The sequence below is a fragment of the Dermacentor variabilis genome, unplaced genomic scaffold (genome assembly GCF_050947875.1).
Source record: "Dermacentor variabilis isolate Ectoservices unplaced genomic scaffold, ASM5094787v1 scaffold_12, whole genome shotgun sequence".
Classification (NCBI taxonomy): Eukaryota; Metazoa; Arthropoda; class Arachnida; order Ixodida; family Ixodidae; genus Dermacentor; species Dermacentor variabilis.
The window spans coordinates 47,578,624-47,603,136 of NW_027460280.1; the positions used below are offsets into that span (position 1 = coordinate 47,578,624).

At 43.2% G+C, this 24,513-nt stretch overlaps 1 protein-coding gene across 2 annotated transcripts in view; it reads right to left on the reverse strand.

Annotated features, from left to right (window-relative positions):
* The window catches only part of mino (glycerol-3-phosphate acyltransferase mino), a 113,251-nt gene that overhangs the window by 11,706 nt on the left and 77,032 nt on the right, over positions 1–24,513 (reverse strand). For both annotated transcript variants that reach the window (XM_075676631.1, XM_075676630.1), the window contains exons 17-20: positions 21,793–21,935; positions 21,633–21,710; positions 18,822–18,947; positions 14,987–15,110 (exon numbers count right to left, since the gene is read on the reverse strand). In XM_075676631.1, the coding sequence (XP_075532746.1) occupies positions 14,987–15,110; positions 18,822–18,947; positions 21,633–21,710; positions 21,793–21,935 (471 nt within the window). The remainder of the gene's footprint in view (positions 1–14,986; positions 15,111–18,821; positions 18,948–21,632; positions 21,711–21,792; positions 21,936–24,513) is intronic.

Here is a 24,513-nt window from a genome sequence, read left to right on the forward strand (position 1 = left end):
GCTGCAATGCAGATGAGGTCAGGATATGTTGTCAGTATCTCTTCTGCATTTCTTGTGCGAAGCAGCTTTATTCGAACGTTGAGTCAAGAGTTAATTAATTTTTGCGAATTATGTTGAGCTCCAGGCACCCCACTGCTTTGGACTGCTTTGCACCTCCACTGCTTTATCTCGCCGAATTCTCTTCTTGTCTGCCAGGACCTCATATATATGGCTCGCAGATGATTCAGTATCCACCAACACATGCGTGCCTCTGCAATTAATTTTCATTTTGGCATGAAGAATATCGGTCTTCAATGTATAACAGCTCTGTCGTATGACCCAGATACACTGTCCTTGCCATTTACTTGGCTTTCCACTCCTTCACTGCCAAGCGATCTCTCTTTCGCTCCTGCTTGCATTTGCTCTTGGGTTACTATGCTCTAAACATCCACTTGACCGACATTTTTGGCTTTTTTTTTTCGTGTAGTTCTGTGTTGGTCAATATGCCCAAAACAGTGCACAATAGCGGTGTTCAGATAGTGCAGGAGATCCTCAATGGTCTTAGGAGATTTGGCCAGGAGCTGTTTCTGACAGTATGCTTGGCATAATCAGCAGAACTGATGTGTCAGGAAGGCTTGCATCAGTGAGGAGTAGCCTCTGCTTTTCATAGAAGTATTCTTGAAGGCTTCAGACTGTGTCTGAACAAAATGGCATTGTTTCACCATTCTAAGTGGTTCATTTCAAACAATGCCAGTAAGCTCTGTTTTCATTGTGTCCACATGCCACTAAGGTGGTCTAAGGTTCTCATGCTGAACCACTTTTTCACAACTCCTGACGATAATGGCCTGAACTTTCTTATCTTGTCATCATCCAAATTCCATCGATTTTGCCGGCAGGCATATTCATAAAAGCCAATCTATGTAGCTGCAGCCATCGACACACCATTAAAAATGTCTGGTTTTACGGCACCACTTTTTTGGATGGCTCTGTGTAATGCAGCCTGACTCAAGATATTCGACAGCTGTGACAGCTGCTCAACCTGCTGCAACTGCACGTGCGGTAAATCATAATATAAATCATAACATAGTACTGCCATGAAAGCGACTCATTCAATGGTGTCTGACAGTAGGTCTTGCCATGGTGCATCAAAGTGCAAAATTCAGTCACACGTGTCTCTGTCAAGGGACATTTGGGCGGGCTGAGTGGCTCAGTCAATGTAGAAGACACGCCTGAGTCAATGTCACTCTTGTCACTTGGGCAGTAGCTTCCCGGCATGTCCACATTTCTGGCTCAGGTAGTCTTCTCAACATGCAATAGATTTAATCTTCTACGATTGCACAAAAATGTAAAGAAATCAACGGAGATGAATAAAGCCACTCTTCCGTTTTATTAAATTTCTTTTCTCCTCTTTTCCGGTACTTCCACCACTTTGTCCTTGTCTTGACAGCACTCCACATCTATATCTTTTACTAGGCTCTGCCACAGATGCATTTACGTTTCTCCATTGTCCCTAATAGTGAAGGTTTGAGGCAGACTAGCTACAGCCACAGTTACTTCCGAATGGATAGTTAGCAACAGTAAGACATGCCAATGATGGCCTTACAACACCTTACGCACTAATTGCTTTCATTGGTAAACTTACTGCGATAACTTCTCATTCCTAGACAGCCTCATCTGGCTTTGAACAGCAGAGCACTGCCAGGAGAACTACATTTCCTTGCCGGTTTCATTCTTTGCTACCTGTTACAGATCCAGAGATGGCTTCCTCTTCATCATGTATTTGTTAAGTAAGCTCTGTATATTTAATTATGTTTACCACCGTTATCTTTTGTCTTTTTCTCCCCTGTGTATCAGCATTTTTCATAACCACCGTTTCTTTTGTCTTCTCCACTGTGCATCAGCTTTTTTCATACAACTATGTAAACACTTTAGCTGCCCATCTATTTTCATTATTATTTTTATAATCCACCTTGCAGGCGATAAAACTAGGCAATAAAAGCCAACGCCATGAAGAATGCGTTCATCTGTGCCCTGTCATTTGCTCAAGCCTGTGACAACTCTGCATCCAACACAACACCCATAACTGATCCCTCTGGTAGGAGTGCGAATGATGCGAAGCAGTATGCTAAGGTTAATGTAATGCAGTGATTTGGGCTTGTTGGTATGACATCGTGAGACTTATAGTGCGTGAAAAGACAAGGACGAAAGGAAGACGTGAGCGCCTGTGTGTGTCACATCTCCCTTTCGTCCTTGTCTTTTTGTGTGCTATAAGCTTCACTAAGGTTGATATTGTTCAGGCTCTTTGATGTGCTTTCTGCCACTGCCACTGCACCAGAGCTTCTTTGTCAACAGGAATTTTCCAGGTTGGTTGTCTGGCAGCTCAATGGTATAACCTCATTCCTATGTTTCAGAAACAAAAATGTGTGAAAAAACATACTTAACCAGGAAAATGTACGACCCAAGTCACTAGAAAAATGTGGCAGACTGCACTGTAGTTGACGTCTATGTAATGCGAAGCATTGCATGAATCATTGCAGCACAAGACGGCTTCAGCAAGCATACATTTGCACTCTCCAGATCCAGCCTGCTTAAGCAAGTTCTTGGGTGGGCAGTTTTGATGTGCCCACTCGGCGAGAATTGTCGCGGCATGAGACTCCCAACGCACATGAAGCTGGTGGGACCCAAGTGACCCGAGATGCACTTTGTCATTTTCCTATTTCATAGTCTTACAGCGATGAGGAACCAAACGAAATCAAGTTGGTGGGCGTAGCTGGAATACAATGCCGCAACAGTGAAACATGACGCTCACTTCGCAATGCCTGCAGCAGAGACCAGTGGCGTGTGCAAGTTATTGCCTATTAAAAGCGGGAAGTAGACATCCATCAGCTGTGAAACAGATAGGTGAAGATGCTTATGGTAATAGGGTTGGCAGTGATAGCTGCGAATGCAACGTGCAATGACATACAAGGAGATTTTCTGATACCGAAAGTGGGAACTGGTTGTGTGCCTGCATTTTCATGTGACACAAGCAGGCAAGTACTGTGGGGAAGCTGCCGTGGTGGGAATCTACTGGTCTCGATCATGTGTGCCTAGTGGCCTTCCCAGTTCGTATGAGATCTAATGGCCAGAAGACGTACCACACAATTACAACTTGGCAATGTTCTGAATATCGGTGCCAAAAGGTAGTGTTCTCCGGGAATGTACTAACTGGCAAAAAAAACGCACCTGTATCGGGTCATTTTTTGTGTTCTTGAATGCGAACATTGGCACAGGGAAACTGCCTACGAAACGGGATTGTTTTTCAGTTCCTGCGGGGTCCAAAAAATCAGTCAGCTACAGCATATGCATTGCAAGCACTATACAGGGTGTCCCAGCTAACTTTAACCAGAGGTTAAAAATATGCAAATGCCACGTAGCTGGAACGAACCAAAGTATTGTTGTTTACTGTTGCTAGGAGACAGATTTTTTTCAGTCTACCTAATTACATCATTATCAGCAGCAGCAGCCTGGCTACACCCACTGCAGGGCAAAAGCCTCTCCCATACTTCTCCAACTACCCCGGTCATGTGCTAATTGTGACCATGTTGTCCCTGCAAACTTCTTAATCTCATCCACCCACCTAACTTACTGCCGCCTCCTGCTATGCTTCCCTTCCCTTGGAATCCAGTCCGTAACCCTTAATGACCATCGGTTATCTTCCCTCCTCATTACATGTCCTGCCCATGCCCTCCCCCCCCATTTCTTTTTCTTGATTTCAACTAAGATGTCATTAACTTGCATTTGTTCCCTCACCCAATCTGCTCTTTTTTTTATCCCTTCACGTTACACTCATCATTCTTCTTTCCAAGCTCATTGCATCATCCTCAATTTAACCCTTTGACGGTCAATGACATAAATATACGGCGCCGCGAACAAGTCTGAAAATAGTTTACAGCGCCGTCTGTACATTTAAAAAGCATGCCAATTTCCGAACTTTTTCTTTTCTGCCATGTGCTGCCACTATGTGGGGAGATACAGGGAATTTTTTTCGCGCACCTACCTCTTTCGGTTTTCGTTGCATGGTTTGTTTTAGCGCTAGTTTGTTCCCGCGCGTCTATATACTACCGCTCGTGCGCTGGCGTGCACGTGTGCAGGCGGCCGTTTGGATTTTGTTTCGCAGGTGGTTTCGGCTTTTTTCGCTTGCGAAACTGCTGGCTATCTTGTTCCTAATTGCTCAAAGGGCGACCGCTTGTTTCTCGCTCGTTTAGTGCTCACAGGGGTGCGCATAAGAAGGATGCCGCCGTGCATGCATTTTCATTTCTTTTCTTTTTTTCTTTTTTTTTTTAAGACTGGCAAAAGCTAATTGCCCTAGCTGGTTGGCGATAAGATGAAGATTAGCGGTAGTTTGTCACACGTGCTGCTTTTTTGATGGGCCCACAACCAAACAGTTTTTTTGAGCGCGCGCACCTACGCAGTTCGATTATGCTATGGACGTACGTATTAGTGTAAGAGCAGGAACATTTGAGGCTTGCGAAATATTCCCTTGTACGGATTTTCAAAACCTTGAACTATGTGCATAAAAATGCATAAAATTTTTAATTCTGACAAGTTTATAACGTTTTTTATTGTTTATTCATGAATGAAGAGTGCATATATACCAACGCAAAAGATTTTTTTTCTCACTTTACGGTGACCCTAGAAAAATTACGGAAAATTTTTTTCGAAATAAGTCCCCAAGAAGAATCGGAATCTGCAATAAAAAAAAAATCGACCCTGGGCAGTCGCATATGGTAAATAAATCTACCCTCAAAGGGTTACGAGAACCCTTTTCGTAAGCCTCCAGGTTTCTGCCCCGTACGACAGTACTGGTAAGACACATCTGTTATACACTTTTCTCTTGAGGGATAATGGCAACCTGCTGTTCATGATCTGAGAATGCCTGCCAAACGCACCCCAGCCCATTCTTATTCTTCTGATTATTTCAGCCTCATGATCCGGATGCGCGGTCACTACCTGTCCGAAGTAGATGTATTCCCTTGCCACATCCAGTGCCTCGCTACCTATCGTAAACTGCTGCTCTCTTCCGAGACTGTTAAACATTACTTTAGTTTTCTGCTGATGAATTTTTAGACCCACCCTTCTGCTTTGCCTCTCCAGGTCAGTGAGCATGCATTGCAATTGGTCCCCTGAGTTACTAAGCAAGGCAATATCATCAGCGAATCGCAAGTTACTAAGGTATTCTCCATTAACTCTTATCCCCAATTCTTCCCAATCCAGGTCTCTGAATACCTCCTGTAAACACGCTGTGAATAGCATTTGAGAGATCGTATCTCCCTGCCTGACGCCTTTCCTTATTGGGATTTTGTTGCTTTCTTTATGGAGGACTACGGTGGCTGTGGAGCCGCTATAGATATCTTTCAGTATATTTACATACGGGTCGTCTACACCACGATTCCGTACTGCATCCATGACTGCTGAGGTTTCGACTGAATCAAACGCTTTCTCGTAATCAATGGAAGCTACATATAAGGGTTGGTTATATTCCGCACATTTTTCTATCACCTGATTGATAGTGTGAATATGGTCTATTGTTGAGCAGCCTATACGGAATCCTGCCTGGTCCTTTGGTTGACAGAAGTCTAAGGTGTTCTCGATTCTATTTGCGTTTACCTTAGTAAATACTTTGTAGGCAATGGACAATAAGTTGATTTGTCTATAATTTTTCAAGTCTTTGGCGTCCCCTTTCTTATGGATTAGGATTACGTTAGAGTTCTTCCAAGATTCCGGTACGCTCCAAGTCATGAGGCATTGCGTATACAGGGTGGCCAGTTTTTCTAGAACAATCTGCCCACCATCCTTCAACAAATCTGCTGTTACCCGATCCTCCCCCCTTTGCATAGCTCCCAAGGCTTTTCTTTCTTTACTTCTTCTGGCATTACTTGTAGGATTTTAAATTCCTACAGACTATTCTTTCTTCCATTATCGTCGTGGGTGCCACTGGTAATGTATAAATCTCTATAGAATTCCTCAGCCACCTGAACTATCTCATCTATATTAGCAATAATATTGCCGGCTTTGTCTCTTAACGCATACATCTGATTCTTGCCTATTCCTAGTTTCTTCACTGCTTTTAGGCTTCCTCCGTTACTGAGAGCATGTTCAATTCTATCCATGTTATACTTCGTTATGTCAGCTGTCTTACACTTGTTGATTAACTTGGAAAGTTCTGCCAGTTCTATTCCAGCTGTAGGGTTAGAGGCTTTCATACATTGGCGTTTCTTGTGATCAGATCTTTCATCTCCTGCAATAGCTTACTGGCATCCTGCCTAACGGAGTTACCACCGACTTTTATTGCACACTCCTTAATGATGCCCATAAGATTGTCGTTCATATTTTCAACACTATGGTCCTCTTCCTGAGTTAAAGCCAAATACCTGTTCTGCAGCTTGATCCGAAATTCCTCTATTTTCCCTCTTACCGCTAACTCATTGATCGGCTTCTTATGTACCAGTTTCTTCCGTTCCTTCCTCAAGTCTAGGCTAATTAGAGTTCTTACCATCCTATGGTCACTGCAGCGCACCTTGCCGAGCACGTCCACATCTTGTATGATGCCAGGGTTTGCGCAGAGTTTAAGGTCTACAGTAAAACCTCGTTAAACCGTACCCGCTTAAACAGTAGTTTCGTTTTAAAAGTAGTAAAGTCAAATCCCCGACTCAGCGGCCGTTGAACATAATGTGTTTCGTATCCGCATAAACCGTACCAGCTTACTGCGTACGCATCGGTTAAAACGTAGCGTTTGAATTTTTCGTCGCGGAAACACGGCGCTGCGCCGTCTCCATCGGGCGGCCCGGCAGAACAACATGCCTCAGAGATCGGAACAACGGCCTCCAAGCGCCCTGTGCGTTTGCGCGTGAAGCCACATCAACATCAACATCATTTCGCCGCGCTGCCAGAGAGCGTTATGGCGTCGTGCAAGCGAGGACTCTCGTCATTCCGAAGCTTGGATAAAAAAGACGCCGGGTGCTCAGCATAGAAGAAAAATTAGACATCGTCCGTGCTATTGAACGTGACACGAAGAAGTCGGCGCTGACACGCAACAGGGATCTGCTGTTGACTACAGTGTGTGGCATTTGGAATGCGAAGAAGTTGCTCGGCAGCGCTGCTGCGACCGCGAAGATATGTCGGCTACGAGGTTCGACTTTTCGCAATCGTTGCCTCTGTTGTTGCCGAAGTGTCGACTAGCGACAGTGACGAGGACGACACGGAAAGCGATAGCACGGGTGATTCAGGGCCGACAGTGGCATAAGCTGCGCGTTGCGTCAGCCTCATGAATGCAATCGTCGCGACGACAATAGGGGCGCGATAACATAACTCTATTCCAAATGAAAATTATTCCAAACTCCGGCACCCGTAATGAAAAAGGCGCCCCCGGAACTTCTGCAGCACTACTGCGCACATGCACGGTGAATACAAAACGCCAACGAGGAATCTGCCATGCGAGTGTTTGCCGAGAAGAGGGGGCTGGCTGAAATCTGGCACGCAGCTTCAGCAAGTTTGAGGCCGCTGTCGTCGGCGTGCTAGGCCGCCGTGGCATCAAACGAAAATAACGCTTTTGTCGCGTGAAGTGAATAAATACTGCATGTTTTTTCCCCTTTCATCGCACTCTCTCCGAGTTCCGTTTTCGACAGGTAAGTGGGCGATCTCATGCTATTCGGTTAAACAGTACTACCGTTTAGTACGTACCTTTCCCGAGCTCCGGCCAACTATGGTTTAACGAGGTTTCACTGTATTTCATTTCTAGCCTCGCCATTCGGGCTCCTCCACGTCCACTTTCGGCTATGCCACTTGCGGAAGAAGGTATTCATTATCCGCATATTATTCTGTTCTGCAAACTCTACTAATAACTCTCCCCTGCTATTCCTAGAGTCTGTGCCATATTGCCCCACTGCTTCCTCCAGCCTCCAGCCTGCTTCTTGCCTACCCGGGCATTGAAGTCGCCCATCAGTATCGCGTTTTGTTTTGACTTAACCCAGCGCCGATTCCACGTCTTCATAGAAGCTTTCGACTTCCTGGTCATCATGACTGGATGTAGGGGCGTAGACCTGTACGACCTTCAATTTGTACCTCTTATTAAGTTTCACAACAACACCTGCCACCCTCTCAATGCCATAGAATTCCTGTATGTTACCAGCTATATTCTTATTAATCAGGAATCCGACTCCTAGTTCTCGCCTTTCCGCTAAGCCCCGGTAGCACAGGACGTGCCCGCTTTTTAGCACTGTGTATGCTTGTTTTGTCCCAACTTCACTGAGTCCTATTATATCCCATTTACTACCCTCTAATTCCTCTAATAGCACTGCTAGACTCGCCTCACTAGACAACATTCTAGCGTTAAATGTTGCCAGGTTCAGATTCCAATGGCTGCCTGTCTGAAACCAGGGATTCTTAGCACCCTCTGAATTACATAATTATAAAATACCTAACTACATAAGTAGTCCTAATTATTCAACTTCTCAAATATTATAATTAGATGAAAAGTGTCAATGAGAAAATTGTAGAGCAACATGAAAAACTCCTGATACTGCTTTCTGTTGCCCAATACGTGCTACATAAATGTGTTTTTCCGACCGTGAAAGGAGCCCATGAATATAGGCAAAGTACCTCATGCGGCCAGTCGCGCGGCAATTTTACTTGCATTTGTGGGCTTCTTTCACTCTCGGAAAAACACTAAAAACACTTATGTAGCACGTATTGAGTAACGAAAAGCGGTATCAGGAGTTTTTCATGTTGCTCTACAATTTTCTCATTGACACTCAAAATGCCTCAAGCAGCCAGTCGCACAGCAATTTTAAGTGCATTTGCGGGCTTCTTTCATGCTCGAAGAAACACTTTTATGCAGCACATATCAGGCAACAGAAAACTCATCATATCATCAGCCTATTTTATGTCCACTGCAGGACGAAGCCCTCTTCCAGTGATCTCCAATTACCCCTGTGCTGTGCCAACCGGCTCCAACTAGCACCTGGACATTTTTAAATTTCATCACCCTACCCAGTCTTCTGCCGTCCTCGACCGCACTTGCCTTCTCTTGGTACCCATTCTGTAACCCTAATGGTCCAATGGTTATCTGACCTGCACATTACATGACCTGCCCAGCGCCATTTTTTTCTCTTACTGTCAATTAGAGTATCGTCTATACCCGTTTGCTCCATGATCCAAACCGCTCTCTTTTTGTCTTTCAAAGTTATGCCTAGCATTCTTCGTTCCGTCGCTCTCTGTGAGGTCCTTAACTTGTTCTCAAGCTTCTTTGTCAGTCTCCAAGTCTCGGCCCCATATGTCAGCGCTGGTAAAATACACTGATTATACACCTTCATTTTCAATGATTTCAATGATTTCAATTTCTCCGCCACCGCGAGGGAAAGCCAACTTCCGGGGGCACATTCCGCCGCTTGACGTTCAATATATCGGGTGTCGCTGCTATTTTTGTTCGATGTAAGCGTAATTTTTGCGATATATACTCATTGTAACTATATCGTGTCCAGAAATTGTTCGATATATAGAATAATTCTATGTAAACGGGTTCGATATAGTTGGGTTCGACTGTACACATAGTTCAAGGCTTTCAAGATGCGCACACGAGAATATTTCGCAAGACTCAAATATTCCTGCTTTTACACTAATATGTACATCCATAGTGTAATCGAACTGCATAGGTGCGTGCACTCAAGAAAACTGTGTGGTTGTGTGCCCATCAAGAAAGCAAAATGTCTGACGAACTTCAGCTAATCTTCATCTTATCGCCAACCAAAGGCAATTAATTCTCGCGAGTCTCAAAAAAAAAAGAAGAAGAAGAAAAGCAACGGAAACGCATGCACGGCGGCATCGTTCCTATGCGCACCCCTGTGAGCACTAAATGAGCGCGAAACAAGCTGTCGCCCTTTGGGCGATTAGTAACGAGATAGCCATCAACTTTGCAAGCACAAGAAGCCGAAACCGCCCGCGGAACAAAGCCCAAACCACCACCCGCCCGCACGCGTGCAAATGGGCGAGTGGTGCTATACAAACGCGCGGGAGCGAACTAGCGATAAAACAAACCATGCAACGAAAACCCAGAGAGGAAGGCACGCGAAAAAAATTCCCTGTATCCCCACATAGTGGCAGCACATGGCAGAAAAGAAGAAGTTAAATTGGCGTGCTTTTTAAACATACAGACGCCGCTGTAAATATACAGCATCGACCATTTTGGACTTGGTTCACGACGCCGTATATTTACATCATTGACCCTCAAAGGTTTAACGTCTCCCTTTTCGTGGATTAGTATGATGTTGGCATTCTTCCAGTTATCTGGGGTCCTTAAAGTCTATGACAGTTCGTATAGAAGACCGCTAGTTTTTCAAGCATTACATGTCCTCCATCTTTGATTAAATCGGCTGTTATTCCATCTTCTCCTGCCACTTCTCCCCGTTTCATGTCTTGCAAGGCCCTTCTAACTTCATCACTAGTTATACAGTAAAAGCTCGTTAATTCGCACCTCATTAATTCAAATTTTCGAATAATTCGAACTAATTGGCACGGTCCGGCCATGCTCCATAGAGCCCCATGTATTGAAAAGCTCGTTAATTCGAATGCTAATCCGGTCCGCCACGGATAATTCGAACTGCGCGCCGCTGTAGCCAGCTTGCAGTCTCTGCTTTTAAGCGACAGATGGCGCGACATACACTATCATCATCGCGTGTTTTTAGGGGGCAGCACTTGCGTTTATTCGCAAATGCTCTGCCGCATCGTCATGGACAGCAGGATACGCAGTGCGTTCGGCGACAACCGCGAGACCGGCCATTCTCTCCGTCGCCTATGCGATCAGAACGTCGAAGCCTAAAAGTGCGCCGTTGCTCGCTTTTGTTCTGTACGCGTCCGTCGCAGACTGACACTGCTCGCGTGCCGCGATGTCGTCACGTGGAAAGTATCGTGCCAAAACGTTGAAGGATAAATTAGAAATTCTGCGGGAAGTTGATGCAGGGAAACTGAGCAAGAACGAAATTGCAAAGAAGCACGATATACCGAAAAGCACGCTGTCGACATACATCCGGAATAAGAGGACGATTGAGGACTCCTACAAGGCTGAAACTTTCGGCAAGGATCGGAAAAGGCTTTGGAGGCAGCGTTGCTCACATGGATCAAGGAAAAACGGAGCCAAGATATCCCATTGAGTGGCTCCATCATCATAGCGAAAGCGGCTGATTTCGCGCAACGTCTGAACGTCTCCGACTTCGCCGCTTCGGACGGATGGTTTCACCGCTTCAGAGACAGGCATGACCTCGTTTTCCGCAGTGTGTGCGGCGAAGCCAAAGCCGTAGACGCAGAAACCTGCACCGTGTGGCGGAATGGTGCGCTACTAGAGCACCTGAACAGGTACGCACCATCCGATATTTTCAATGCCGACGAGACCGCCTTGTTTTTTAAACTCTTACCGGACAAAACGATCACGTACAAGGGGGACGTGTGCGCAGGCTGCAAGCGCAGCAAAGAGCGCGTGACAGTGTTGCTCGGGGCGAACATGACTGGAACAGAGAAGCTCCCCCTGTTTGTGATAGGGAAGTCACAGAAACCTCGATGTTTTAAGAACATCCGCACGCTGCCGGCCAACTACGCAGCAAATAAGAAGGCCTGGATGACGGGCGAGCTTTTCAAGCAGTGGCTGAGGAAACTCGACCGAAAATTTGAGCTTGCCAAGAGGCAGATTCTCCTCCACATCGACAACTGCTCGGCGCACAAGGTGGAAATAGAATTGAGAGCCATTGAGCTCGTTTTTCTTCCGGCTAACACCACCGCGGCTCTTCAGCCTATGGATCAGGGCGTTATAAAGAATTTGAAAAGTTTTTATAGACGTCACATTCTTGAGAAGTTGCTCCTGTGCTCCGATAATGAGAAAAGCTATACCGTGACTCTGCTCACAGCCCTGCACATGCTTGTGCGTGCCTGGAATCAGGTACCCACAGAAACCATTGCAAATTGTTTCCGCCACTGTGGTTTCGGAGCCCTTAACGCAGACGCTAATGAAGTTGAAGAGGACGTCCGCGCTCCGCTTCATGTACGGGAGGTGCTCTGCGATACAGACTTCAGCGACTACGTGAATGTCAACAGCTGCGCCGCGGTCTGCGGTGCCGTGACCAATGATGAAATCATCGCCCAAGTCATCGGCGAAGACGAAGAACCGGCCGTGGACGATGATGACGCGAATGATGAAGATGATGATGTTGGTGAAACACCGGTACGACCTTCGTTGGCACAGGTGATGGACGGACTGAATCACGCCCGGCTTTTCTTCAGTTTCGAAGAAGGCGAAGACGATGCTTTTCGGCTCATTCGAGCTCTGGAAGATAAAGCGACAGCGATCGCTTTCAGAGGAAAAAAGCAAAAAACCATTAAGGACTTTTTTTCCAAATAAAAGTACCCAGAGTTACTGTACTTTTTTTTTATCAGATGTGGCCTTTTCTTAATCACTTTCGTTAGTTCGAATTTCGGTTAATTCGAACTCGTTAAGTGTCCCCGTGAAATTCGAATTAACGAGCTTTTACTGTAGAAGGAGTCTTTGTAACCTGTTCATTACTACTTCGAAGGGAGGTATTCTGGCTTCTATGGGTACTGTACAGGTCAGTATAGAATACTTCTGCTGCTTTTACTATATCTTCGAGATTGCTGATGGTATTACCCTGCTTATATTTCAGTGCATACACCTTGTTTTGTCCTATGCAAAGTTTCCTTCTCACCGATTTCATGCTGCGTCCATTTTTTACTGCTTCCTCAGCGTTTCTCACATTATAATTTCGAATATTCCGCATTTTCTACTTGATCAGTTTTGACAGTTCTGCGAATTCTATTTGAGCTCTTCAGTTGGACACTTATTTTTTTGTCATTTCTTTATTAGGTTTCGTTCATTACCTCTATGTCTTCATCTCTCTGTTCTAAGGCTCCATATTTGTTTGCAAGTACCAGCCTGAATTGATCTGCTTTTACCTTTACTGCATCTAGGTTGGTCTGTTTCCTCTTGGCCAATTTTACTCTTTCTCTCTTCAAATTGAGGTTAATCCTAACCCTCACTAACCTAGGATCACTGCACTTTACCCTACCTAACACTTCTACATCCAGCACTATGCAGGGACCGGCAGAAAGTATGAAATGAATCTCATTTCTTGTTTCACCAGTAGGGCTTTTCCAGGTCAACTTTTTGTTCCTACGCTTCCTGAAGGTGTTCATTATTGGCAGCTTATTCTTTTCAGCTAATTCTGCCAACATCTCTCCTCATGTGTTCCTAGAATCGATGCCATAGTTGCCAATTACTTGTTTACCAGCTTGCTTTTTCCCCTCTTTTGCATTGAAGTCACCCATTACTACAGTATACCGAGTTGGCACCTTCCTCACCGTTAATTCAACATCTTCATAAAACTGACCTATTTCATCATCATCATGACTGGAGGTTGGAGCGTAGGCTTGTTACCATCTTTATCTATACCACTGAACTTCTATTACGACTACTGCTACACTCTCATTAATGCTGTAGAATTTGTCAATGTTGCGTAATATGTCCTTATGGATTAAGAATCCTGCTCTGTACTGCTTTTTATCTGGAAGTCCTCTATGGCAAGTACGTGGCCATTTGTCAGCACTGCATAGGCTTCACCAGTTTTAACCTCACTAAGGCCAATGATACCACAAACAATGCTTGATAGTTTCTCAAAGAGCCCTTTTAAGCCAGCTTCACTCGAAAGAGTGCGAGTGTTAAATGTTGCCAGGGTCAGTTTCTAGGGTCAGTTTCCGCAGAAACCTGTATCAGGAGTCTTTCGTGTCGCTCTACAATTTTCTTATTGACACTTTTCATCTAATTATAATATTTGAGAGGTTAATTCAGTCTAATTATCTAATTAGTCAGAATGAAAAAAATATATATAATTTGGTTATCTCCAAGCGACGGCAAACAACATTACCTATGTTCGGTCCAGCTACGTGGCATTTTCACATTTTTAAAGCTTGGCTAAAGTTATGTGGGACACCCTGTATATGTTACAAGCAGTATATGTGCTGCTCAAGAGTGCACCTCGGAACACACCGATCAAGCTTGCTAAAATCACCAGCCCCATTTCTGTGTGCATATTTATAATAACTGCAAGATACCACAGATTTGACTATATAACCTGGTAAATAAAAAAAAATAACCTATAGCATATTTTGTTATATTCTTTTCATAAATCATACTCTAGCTAAGGCAAATGTTATAATGCACGGATAATTTACTGAGATTCACTGTAACATTAAAGGTGTTCATATACATTCAGGACTTGCCTAATGCCAGTTCCAACATTACACAGACGAAGAAATTGTCTTAACAGGCACTGCTGGGCTAGTTGGTTCATACTTAATTTGTAATAGCGCTTACGAGGACATCTGCTTGTTCTGTCTTTGCTGTGGTGTTGATCTCGTTAGTGCAACACCAATTGTAAGAAATGATTATAGCATTCACTTAAGCACAAAATATGGTGAAACCTATATACAGGGTGGGTGCCTGGTAAGTCAGTGGCTGTTAAATATGTTTCTTACTTCAAAAATTATACATTTGTATAAAACAATCTTAATGGATAACAGCATCCAAACATTTTCTTGCCATGCAGATGGTAACTGGCGACAGCACGGCTAACATGAATAGAATTCAGACTCCTGGCATGGCACAAAGGCCTCCTCCACTGACTGTCCAGTGGGAAATGTTGAACAGATTTGTAACAGTTTGAAATGATCTTCTGGGATGGGAGAAAGAACAAAGTGAAATAAAAAAACGAAAACAAGGGGCAGGGATCAAATGGAAATGGGAATGCAAGCAGTACGTTTAAAATATAGCATCTGCTATATTTTAATGTTCGTGCAAAGTTAATTACTGTAAATGCTTTTGCATGCGCAAGAAAAAATTTGAAATTGACAACAGAATCCAACATTGCACACACTGCATAAATCCTTGTAAGGGTGCAGCATTGTGGCATACCTTCCATCTGTGCTCCCACCAGCTTGGAAAGGGAACAGGCAACCACCCAGTAGGACTCTAGGTAGCTTGCAAGCACAGAGCGAAGAAACTCCAGCATGGCAATGCTCTTGTCATCCAACATAACCTGAAAAGGTTGAAAACAGTTTCCAGATTTGGGCTTTATTAAAGGGGCCCTGAACTGCCTTTTATCACAGTAACATAACGCAACCAGGGATCTGCACGCAAATGTGCAAATGGACATGTAAACTGAAAAGTTGAGAAATGCATTTGAAGTTAGAATAGACTATTTTAGAAATGCTTTGCCGATCAAAGTACATCAATGTGTTCAGCAGAAGCGTAGTTATTGGCAATCAAAAGTCGTGTATGATCACATTCGCAGTGCTTCTGCTCCTTCTTCAATGACTTGCGATGTGAAAGCTACAATGGAGAGGCATGCCCACAGTGCTCCACTACTGAACATTACTATGCCACGCAGTTCAAATTTGATTTTCGATGTTCACGTAAATGCCACTATTTCCGATTTTGGCACGTACGAAGCACCAAATGCGATTTTCCTCAGCGAGCTGCAGTGCGCTCAGCCAGTAGACTCATTACGGCATCCAAGTTACGCAGCAGTTCACAGGTACATGTTACTGCTGAGTCTACACACAACATTTGCTTTGTGCACGACAGGGTTTGAGTGCGCTCTCCAGACTGGCCTTGCTATGTGGTGCGGACTGGCTTTGTTCTGCACCAGCTTGACCGACGGATAGTAGCCACACCTAACTAGTGCATTTTTTAAGTGCTACCAATAGCTCAATATGAAGTTAAGCCTGCCAGGGCATGTAACTAGGACCAGCCAGGAGTAAGCGCACACTGGAAAGCGTGTCTGTGGTCTGACCTTTAAGTTTGGCACTGTTCGAGGCCAGTACAATGTTCAAAATAAGTCAAATTTAGCTAGACCTGATTGCTACAACATCGATAAGCAGGGCAGCCAAAGTTTAGGCGGGCAGTTGCGGCCGAGCATGAGTAGACAATAGTCTACTTCTTCCGGAAGTACGTAATTATTACCGAAATTAGACAGCAGATTTTAGCTTAGTTCAGCCTGTTTATAAACTGCATCAATAAATATACACAGTAACAATATGAAGAAGCATAATACTCCAAACTCCCTTCTTTATGGATGTCAGTTATAGGCCAATAGTAGCTGCGTATGGGGATCTGCTATATTATGAAATAAAGTGTTCAGAAAAGAGTGAGGAGTAGGTTTTGTTGAAGAGAAGCGTTCGAGAAAAAGGTGACTTCGCACTGCGGTTGTGAGCTCCACGCACCACACAGGACTTCAAAATTTGGCCGAGGCGTTAACAGCAGCTTATGCTATCTGCAGACTTTTTTCATCAAGAGCAAGGGGCGGTTCAGAATTCCTTTAAATCAAGAATTTTACCACCAGAAACAGACAAGCAATGCACTGCCAAACTGCCTGAAAATTTTCTGCCGGTGATGTCACCAAAAGAGCACAACGAAAGAAAACGTACAATAAAAATACAGAACAAGAAACTGAATCAAAATAGCTAACATCTAAACCCCCCCCCCCCCCCCCCCCGTTTCTACGAGTATTCACCTCCCAATCTTGATTTACTCTCCTTCAACGGTTGCATAAGGCTAACATGGGCACAAGCTACACATGAATAAGAATTATAAAATTGAAGGCCCACAGATTTGTGGAAAGGAGATGTACAGGGCACACTATTAGTGGCAGCAGTTCATGGGGTCAGAAAAAGTGCAAGACAATGGTGCACGAATATGAGTGCCTATGTAACTTAAAATGCTAGCAAAGGTTCTGTGGAATACAGTTTGGGAACACTTTCTCTAAATAACTAGCATACATTACTGAGCACTACAATCCTTTCCTTAAAATATAAAAGGTGATTTAATTTAATGGAAACAGATTTTAAAAACTTCAGATATAACTGGTGCAATGATGCTTTCTCCATTTTTCTTCTTTCAGTATGACGGGCACTAGATGTTCAAGGGGCCGTCACAGTCTACTTGTTAAATAAAATTGGTTAATCAATTTTTATTACTTTTAACACCAACAATGCAATAGCAGTATTGGAGGAAGATGCTGCAGGAGGCACAATCAAGTCGTGTGATTTTAATAATGCCACCTGTTGTTAAGACATTCATCAACGAAAATTTACCATTTCTAGATTCGATACCAAAACTTGGCACACGAAGAACGCTGGAGACACTGGGTGAATGCCTGTGCATCCCTCTTATCTCAAGAAGCATGTATCTTGGCGACCTACTATCACTTGCGGAGCAAACATGCAACTATGTATTGGATGCCTCAGCAGGCTATCGGAATTAACTGCTCTGCATCCTGAAAGTGTCAAGAATAAGTGGGCAGCGCTTCCAGTGCTGTATGTGTGCCGTTTCGGAATTGAGCGAAAAATTCCCAATTTTCGTCGACAAATATCTAAACAGTGGATGGCCTTTTTAAAACCATATAAACTGCTATAGCTTCCTGCAGCATTCTGCTGTAATATTGCCACTGTGACATGGCTTTAAAGCCCGTAACATAAAGGTTAACAAATATTCGTTAATTAGCAAACAAAGTGGAATGGCTATATACCCACCTAGTGTCTGCCACGCTGAAGAGTCATGTAGCGGAGAAAACATTGTCGCATCAGTTAAATGATCTTTAAAAAGAAATCTGTATCAATTAAAATACATCACCTTGTATAAATTCCATTTCATTTTATACCTTGAAGACAACCTAGGTGGCAACTATTACGTAAGGGGTGGGTAACATGGAATAAAAACGCAACTGTTATGTAAGGGGTGGGTAACATGCAATAAAAACACATCGGGTAACCAGTAAATGTCAGATAGACAAGTACATCTAAATCTGAAATAGTAGACTTCCGTTAATTTGGGTTCAGTTAATTCGATCAAGACCTAATGGACTGGCAGGTCCAAATGAATTTCTATAGGCCCAAACTTTCGTTATTTCCATCCTAAGATTGGCCTCCACCAGATAATTCGAACTTGACCAGTCAACATGCACATGCCTGATCCCTGTGGTGACCACAATACTGACCCCTTTAGTGGTAATGTCTGTCTCAGCGGAGCTTAAGGGACAGTGAATTCATTGAACACGCTTTATCTCCTGCTAAAACCCCCCATTTTCGGCCTGCCCGAGGAAAGTAACAACTGCAGCTCATAATGTCCAATTACAGTATTTACCCAATTCTAACGTGAGCTTTTCTTTTTCCAAGAAAACTGGGCAGAAAATTGCCTGCACGGTGCAATTGGACATGTAACCAAACTGCCTTGGAGAAATTCATATGCTTTACCACATTACACAAACGTATCACAGGAAACCAGCTGCCAGTGTGCAACACATATTAGACCTTTTCCCGTTTTTCTTGCTAAAAAATTAGAGTGTGCGTTGGATTTCTACTTTGTTTAACAGCTTTAATGTCATTTCTATACCAGTTTTCTACTTCGGACACATAAAAAGTGGCCGCGCGATTGGTTCAGGGTCGTATTAGAAAAGGGCAAATACTGCCAAAGAATCAGCAGTGCGTTTTGGTGTTTCAGCATCTTGTTTATTCGGACCACCGGTAATACGATCAATAGCGTCAGTCGTGTCAGGGTCGAAATAATGAAAGTCAACTGTAGTACAGTGAAAGCAGGCCTTCTAGTAGAAAAGAAACAGTCCCCCCAATAGATCATTACATATTAATAAAATGAGAATATCTTATACAGTATACGATAACGTTCTCAAGTAGAAAAATTAGTAGTTACAGTATTTATGAATAAGTGGACTGGAATGAGAGCTCATACAGACCCGGTACTGTTCTTCAACGATGTTGTACTCGTTATTGTCACCACTTTCATCACCCCAATCAAGTGCTTCCAATATAGCATCCGGCCACTTCTTGGGTGGACCAGGAATCTGCTTTTGGCTAGGGCACTGCGTCAAAAAAAAAAGTAAAAATTTGTTTAAGGCGTTTTCTAAGACACACACACACACAAATGCACGTAAAGCAAAATTTGCGCAAACTTTATGAACGGCAGATTGGGGCACTCTCTCTGCAATGGCAAAAAGTTTGTCCAATATTGATAAGGCATTCAATTATGTACATGGAAAAGGTTTGTTCAGCCCAATTTGAGTATAATGTCAGCAATGCTTAACCCATTACTGCATGTACTTTTGTTTCCTTATGAACAAATTAGGCAAGTCTGTCTATGTTGGAAATTCCCAGACAAACCAAGTTTCCAAAGAAATGCATTACTGTGGATCTGAGCAAAAATTGTGTATCATACATGATACACCATTCAGTTATGAGTATATATTATAGCCAGATGGAAAGACGTTTGAATTAGAACCTGCAGAAAATATCACCACTGGAAAAAAACTGCTGCGATAAATGTTTATTTCTTGTAGCGCAAGCTAGTAAAAGTTCCAGAAAAATGTGACATCATTTAGTCACTAAACGATAGCCTCAATATCAGTGGGACTCCGTTCCTTTTACGTGAATTTTTGTTTTACATTGGCTACGAGCTTGTCGCAAACAGAAAGAACGCAGAGTTCGTACAGGTCTCGGCGACAAAAATTCAAGGATATTCAAGGACTTTCAAGGCCTTGCCAAAGCTATTTAAAGGGTGCACAGCGGCATTGCATGTAGCAACTTTTTACTATAACGTTTTCAAAACACTATACCTAAACTTGGAGATAACGAACTTGGTAAAATTGGCACTTCGTCATATTGAAATTGGACCTTTTATGCAAATAAATACAGTCACCAACATATTCTTCTTGCACGGAAAGGGTCGTAATGCTTTTTGCATCATCACGAGACCAGAAAAATAAATTTCATGATGAGAAAGGCCTTTTTTTATATTTGTGAGTGCACAATGAAAGATATGCTTTCATGCCATGTTAATGTCTTTACATCAACGGTACAAAACGAAGCCTGAGAAGCTCTCATGTCCACTATGCCGTGGCGGTTGATAGCATCACCTGCAGGGGGTGACTTTGCAACTGCCATAGATTACCTTCAAAAATAAAGCATGGCCGCATGATAAAGAAAAAGTGCTGCAGCCACTTCTGTACCGCACACCCAATGCAGCACGATTTTGCCGTGTCGCCAGCCTCACACGCCTTTCTCCAGTCTTCCTTCCACTCTTTTGAAACACGAGCCTGACAGTGCCGACAGAAAAGGGACGGAAGGGAGACGGGGGTAAGCGTGAAAGGGTGTAACTGTGACAAAGTCGTGCTGTGCGAGGTCAAGAAATTCAAGGGTTTTCAAGGGTCAAAAAGAATTTCAGGGCTTTCAAGGGCCTTGAAAATATACTTTTCAATTTTAACGGTGTTCAAGGATTTCAAGGACCTGTGCGTACGCTGGAATTCCTTTTTTCTCTTTTGCAGGGAATTTTTTGTTGCTGTTCTTGTGTTTAGTGCTTGGAACACGGCTGGTGCCCAACACTATATATATGCTAAAGCTGTGGAATTTATTTTCAGACAAAATAGTCACAATAACGGTGCTATCGGAGGTATAGCCTGCAAGAACTTTATATTTTGCCAACAAATTTGTTTCTCTCTTGACACATCCTTGCTCATCCACAAAACAATCCATAACTTCATGCTGTATCATATCACACAGCAATTAATGCTTGCCTCACAGGACCACTAGAAAGTATTTTTCGTTCAAACATCACAGTAGGCTAATAAAGAGCAAACAGACACCCTGGTATTTTTCAATAACGTTTTAAAGCACAATGCTTATGAAAATGATCTTTTTGTTTGCAAACTGCTTGTCCACATCGCAAACTGTGTCCACATCACAGATTGCTTTCAAGATACAGTGCCCGCGCGGGTGCTCACCTTGTCCACATCGCAGATCGCTTTCAAGATACGGCGGCCGCACGGCCACGCCGTTAACTGCAGCCACCGGAGTAGCACACACACACCCACACACATACACATACCCACACACATAAATACACCCCACTGTGCCTTGCCACGTGGAAGACGCAGTTTCCGCCTCTCTTTCCTCCCTCCCTCACGCGCTCAAGATGTTCAGCTGCGATCACAGGCTGAGCTTCGCAAGTCAATTGCGGACACGGCAAAAGTCCGTTTTATACGCCCTATTCTGACAAAAATTGCCGCTAATTTCGTCGGCCTTGCTGTCAACCTTGCTTTAATGAACAAGTACAGTGTGTACATTACTCAGCCAATCATATTAGCTTAACAGTGCTGCTAGATGCATATAGGTGTACTAAGAAACTCCAGCTCAAACTTGATTTCCATTGGTCGTGCTAAATTGCTTGGTCATGGCCAGGATTGGTTTAATGACACCAGGCAGGAGCGATCTACCACAAGCCACAAAAAGCCCGTGGGAAGCTTATGACATCAAAGGAAGCACAGTGCACACAAGGCCATTCAATGAAGATATGTAGAGTCCTCTCATTGCAAGCATAAAAAGAGAAAGGGCACCATTATGATGCATGACTACATACGCTGAGGTGCTCATCAGCGAATATTATGGCTGCAAGCAAAGAGCAGCTCTTCATTTACTCAACCACTTGTAAATCAGCTTTTTCCCTCGACCCTGCAATTTGTGAAAAATTTTAGGGGCACTTTAGTGCCACTTACCTGGCAGTTAGTTAGAACATTCTCCCTAACAAGGTTCAATATGGCATCACTGATCACTGCCTGTACACTGGAGCAGGGCTGGAATAAAGAATACATAGAGTTGGCTTCAGAAAAACATTTTACATCCAACAAGAGAAAAATCTAACAAAGTGCCACTTACCAGGACCAACACAAACTCGCGCTGGAGGATGTTGAAGAGATCCTGGCATTTGCTCAGCAGGTCACCCCTTGAAACAACTACAAGGCTGTCACGGCCATGCATGCGAGTCATGTAGTCGCTAGTGAGACTATATAGTGCAGTGACTGAAATAAGGAAGAATCATTAAAAAAAAAATAAAAATAAAAGATTTAGACAAACGATGCAGCTTTACAGGATGGTAATTAACATAGAGCTCATTTAAGCTTTGCCCACATACAGCAAGTGAAATGTTCAATGCTAAGCTCATATGAGCCTCTTCTGCTCCAGTCTATCAGTCTGCTGGCACACTACACAGGGGCAAATTAATGAAAAGAGGCACGAAGCACATTCAAGCACTGGCACACACTAAAAAATGTTTGCACGCTTTGTTGCTTATCTTATTCTCAAACAATAATCATCTTTAACGCTGCACGCCAGGTACTTCCAGGTCATGAAAGACATGTACGTTATCAGAGCGACACAGCATTTTTTACAAGAAAGTCAAGGACAACTTTTCACGGTAAACACAAGAAAGAGAGATGATAATTATTTTGGGGGGACAAGGTAAGCTCCGACGGGTGCAAACTTTTTTTTTAGAGTAAAATTTCATAGCCTGCTGCTTGAGTGAAACACTGTCCCAACTAATTATTTCATTCAAACTTTTTTTTGTATGAAAGCAGCAGCTAAAACTACTAGGTAAGGAAGCTGTATGCATCCTTTAGTTCTCATTTTTATTCTTGCTAAGTTCTGGATATTAGCAATGTGATGTGAACATTAGGCAAGGACTGTGCTTTACTTCCAGAAAGTGCAGCAGCATGTGCTTGCCCTAGCATTTGCCTAATGCCTGGGCATGTACACAATCACATAGAATTTCAACGCTACTATTGTTGCTCTGTAAGCAATTGCGGCAAAAATCTGTTTTAAGAGCCATATTACAGCTGTGACCTTCCCCTCTCGTCCTAAGCCTGTCCTCTATTCTGCACAAAATCAAAGGTACTTGCCACTAAAATGAATGACCAAAGATCAGTGAGCGAGTCAGGTGTTTGCAAAAAGACAGATAAATTATCAGGTGCTCCACCTTATGACATTATCGAATATGTTTCTACGGCTAACACCCTATACTGTGATTCAGTATGAATGGCATGCTCAATACTGCAAGGAAAATGCTAGAGACAACCAGAGGATTGCAAAGCCACTCAGCCACTGTGAAAAAAATGACCATAAGGGTCTTCCGAGTAGCGCACGATAAATGACGACACAAAGACAAATGACAACACAAAGTGCTTTGTGTTGTCGTCTGTCCTTTTACATCATTGTTCAGCCTGCGCTACTCAGTACAAAGATCATGTATCAACAAGCCCAAATTTCCATCATGAAATTAATGAAGGGTGAGCCACACCTTAATCATAACATCAATGGGCAATTGTAAATGTGAAAACATTGCAATAGAAGAAATCATGTATTCTGTCTGGCAGTCTCATTTCCCAATGGCATCACACTAGTCCACCAGGCACATATACTGACCAAGTTCCTAGCCAAACGCAGGTTCGCTAAGAAAAATACTTTGCACTTGCCTAACTGCACTCCAATTTTCAAAGTGAAATTGACCTTGAAACAATGTTCCAACAACAATGCACATGCCAAGGAATTTGTAACCGCACACCTCAATTTAAAAAATTTTTAATTCTGCCATTCTACATGCCAAAACCACAATATGATTACGAGGCACACCATAGTGGGTACTACGGATTAATTTTGACCACCTGGAGTTCTTTAAGGTGTACCCAATGCACAGTACATGGGCATTTTTGCATTTCACCCCGATCAAAAAGTCGCCGCAGCAGCCACGATTTGATCCCGCGACCTTGTCCTAAGCAGTGCAACACCAAAGCCACTACAACACCTTGGCAAGTGCTGAATTCAATGTTGTCTCAGTAATTCACTTCAAAAATTAACAGATGGTTTCTGTAGCAATAAATATTGCACATAACGATGACCATTTTGGTTAAATACCACAAAAATTGGTAAGGCCCATTCCACTTAAGTTTTGTTAGACACTATGTTTGCTGCTTTCATCACTTTCCTTTGTTAATGGCTCTGTTAGCACTACCAAATTAAAAAAAAAAAAAGGAATCTAGACAACCACATCTACTTGCAAACGTTTTAAGAAGAGTTCACTATGAAGCATCCTCAAGAATTTTCTTTGCCACAATATTAGATACCTTTTACTCTAACAAACCAAACATTTAAATATGTGATAACTAGAAAAAAAATACTGTAAAGAAATTTTAGAAACACCAAATAAACTGAATTAAACAGAACAAGGACTTGGCAATACTGCATTACAGATGTTTACAACATGCTGATAAGTGCCTCCAAGTTTGTTTTTTTCTGCCACAGTTTTGAGAATGTGGAGATACTAGAGATGATCAATAAATGAATAAGCTGCAAAACCGAGCATACATGAAAATCTGCCATGCGTTTTTCTTTTTTTTCCATATTTAAGCAGCAATACGAAAGATGTCTGACCTTATGTTTATGATACTGCTGAAGCTAGGGGCTGCATGCACAAATAAAGAAAGGAAGGGTGGTCCACGGATGGCTGCACAAGCCTTATTTACACCACTCATGCAAGGTCCACCACATTCTGTGGGTCAAATGGAGTTTCTGGGAAAGCACACTTGCAAAACTTCGCATATCCCT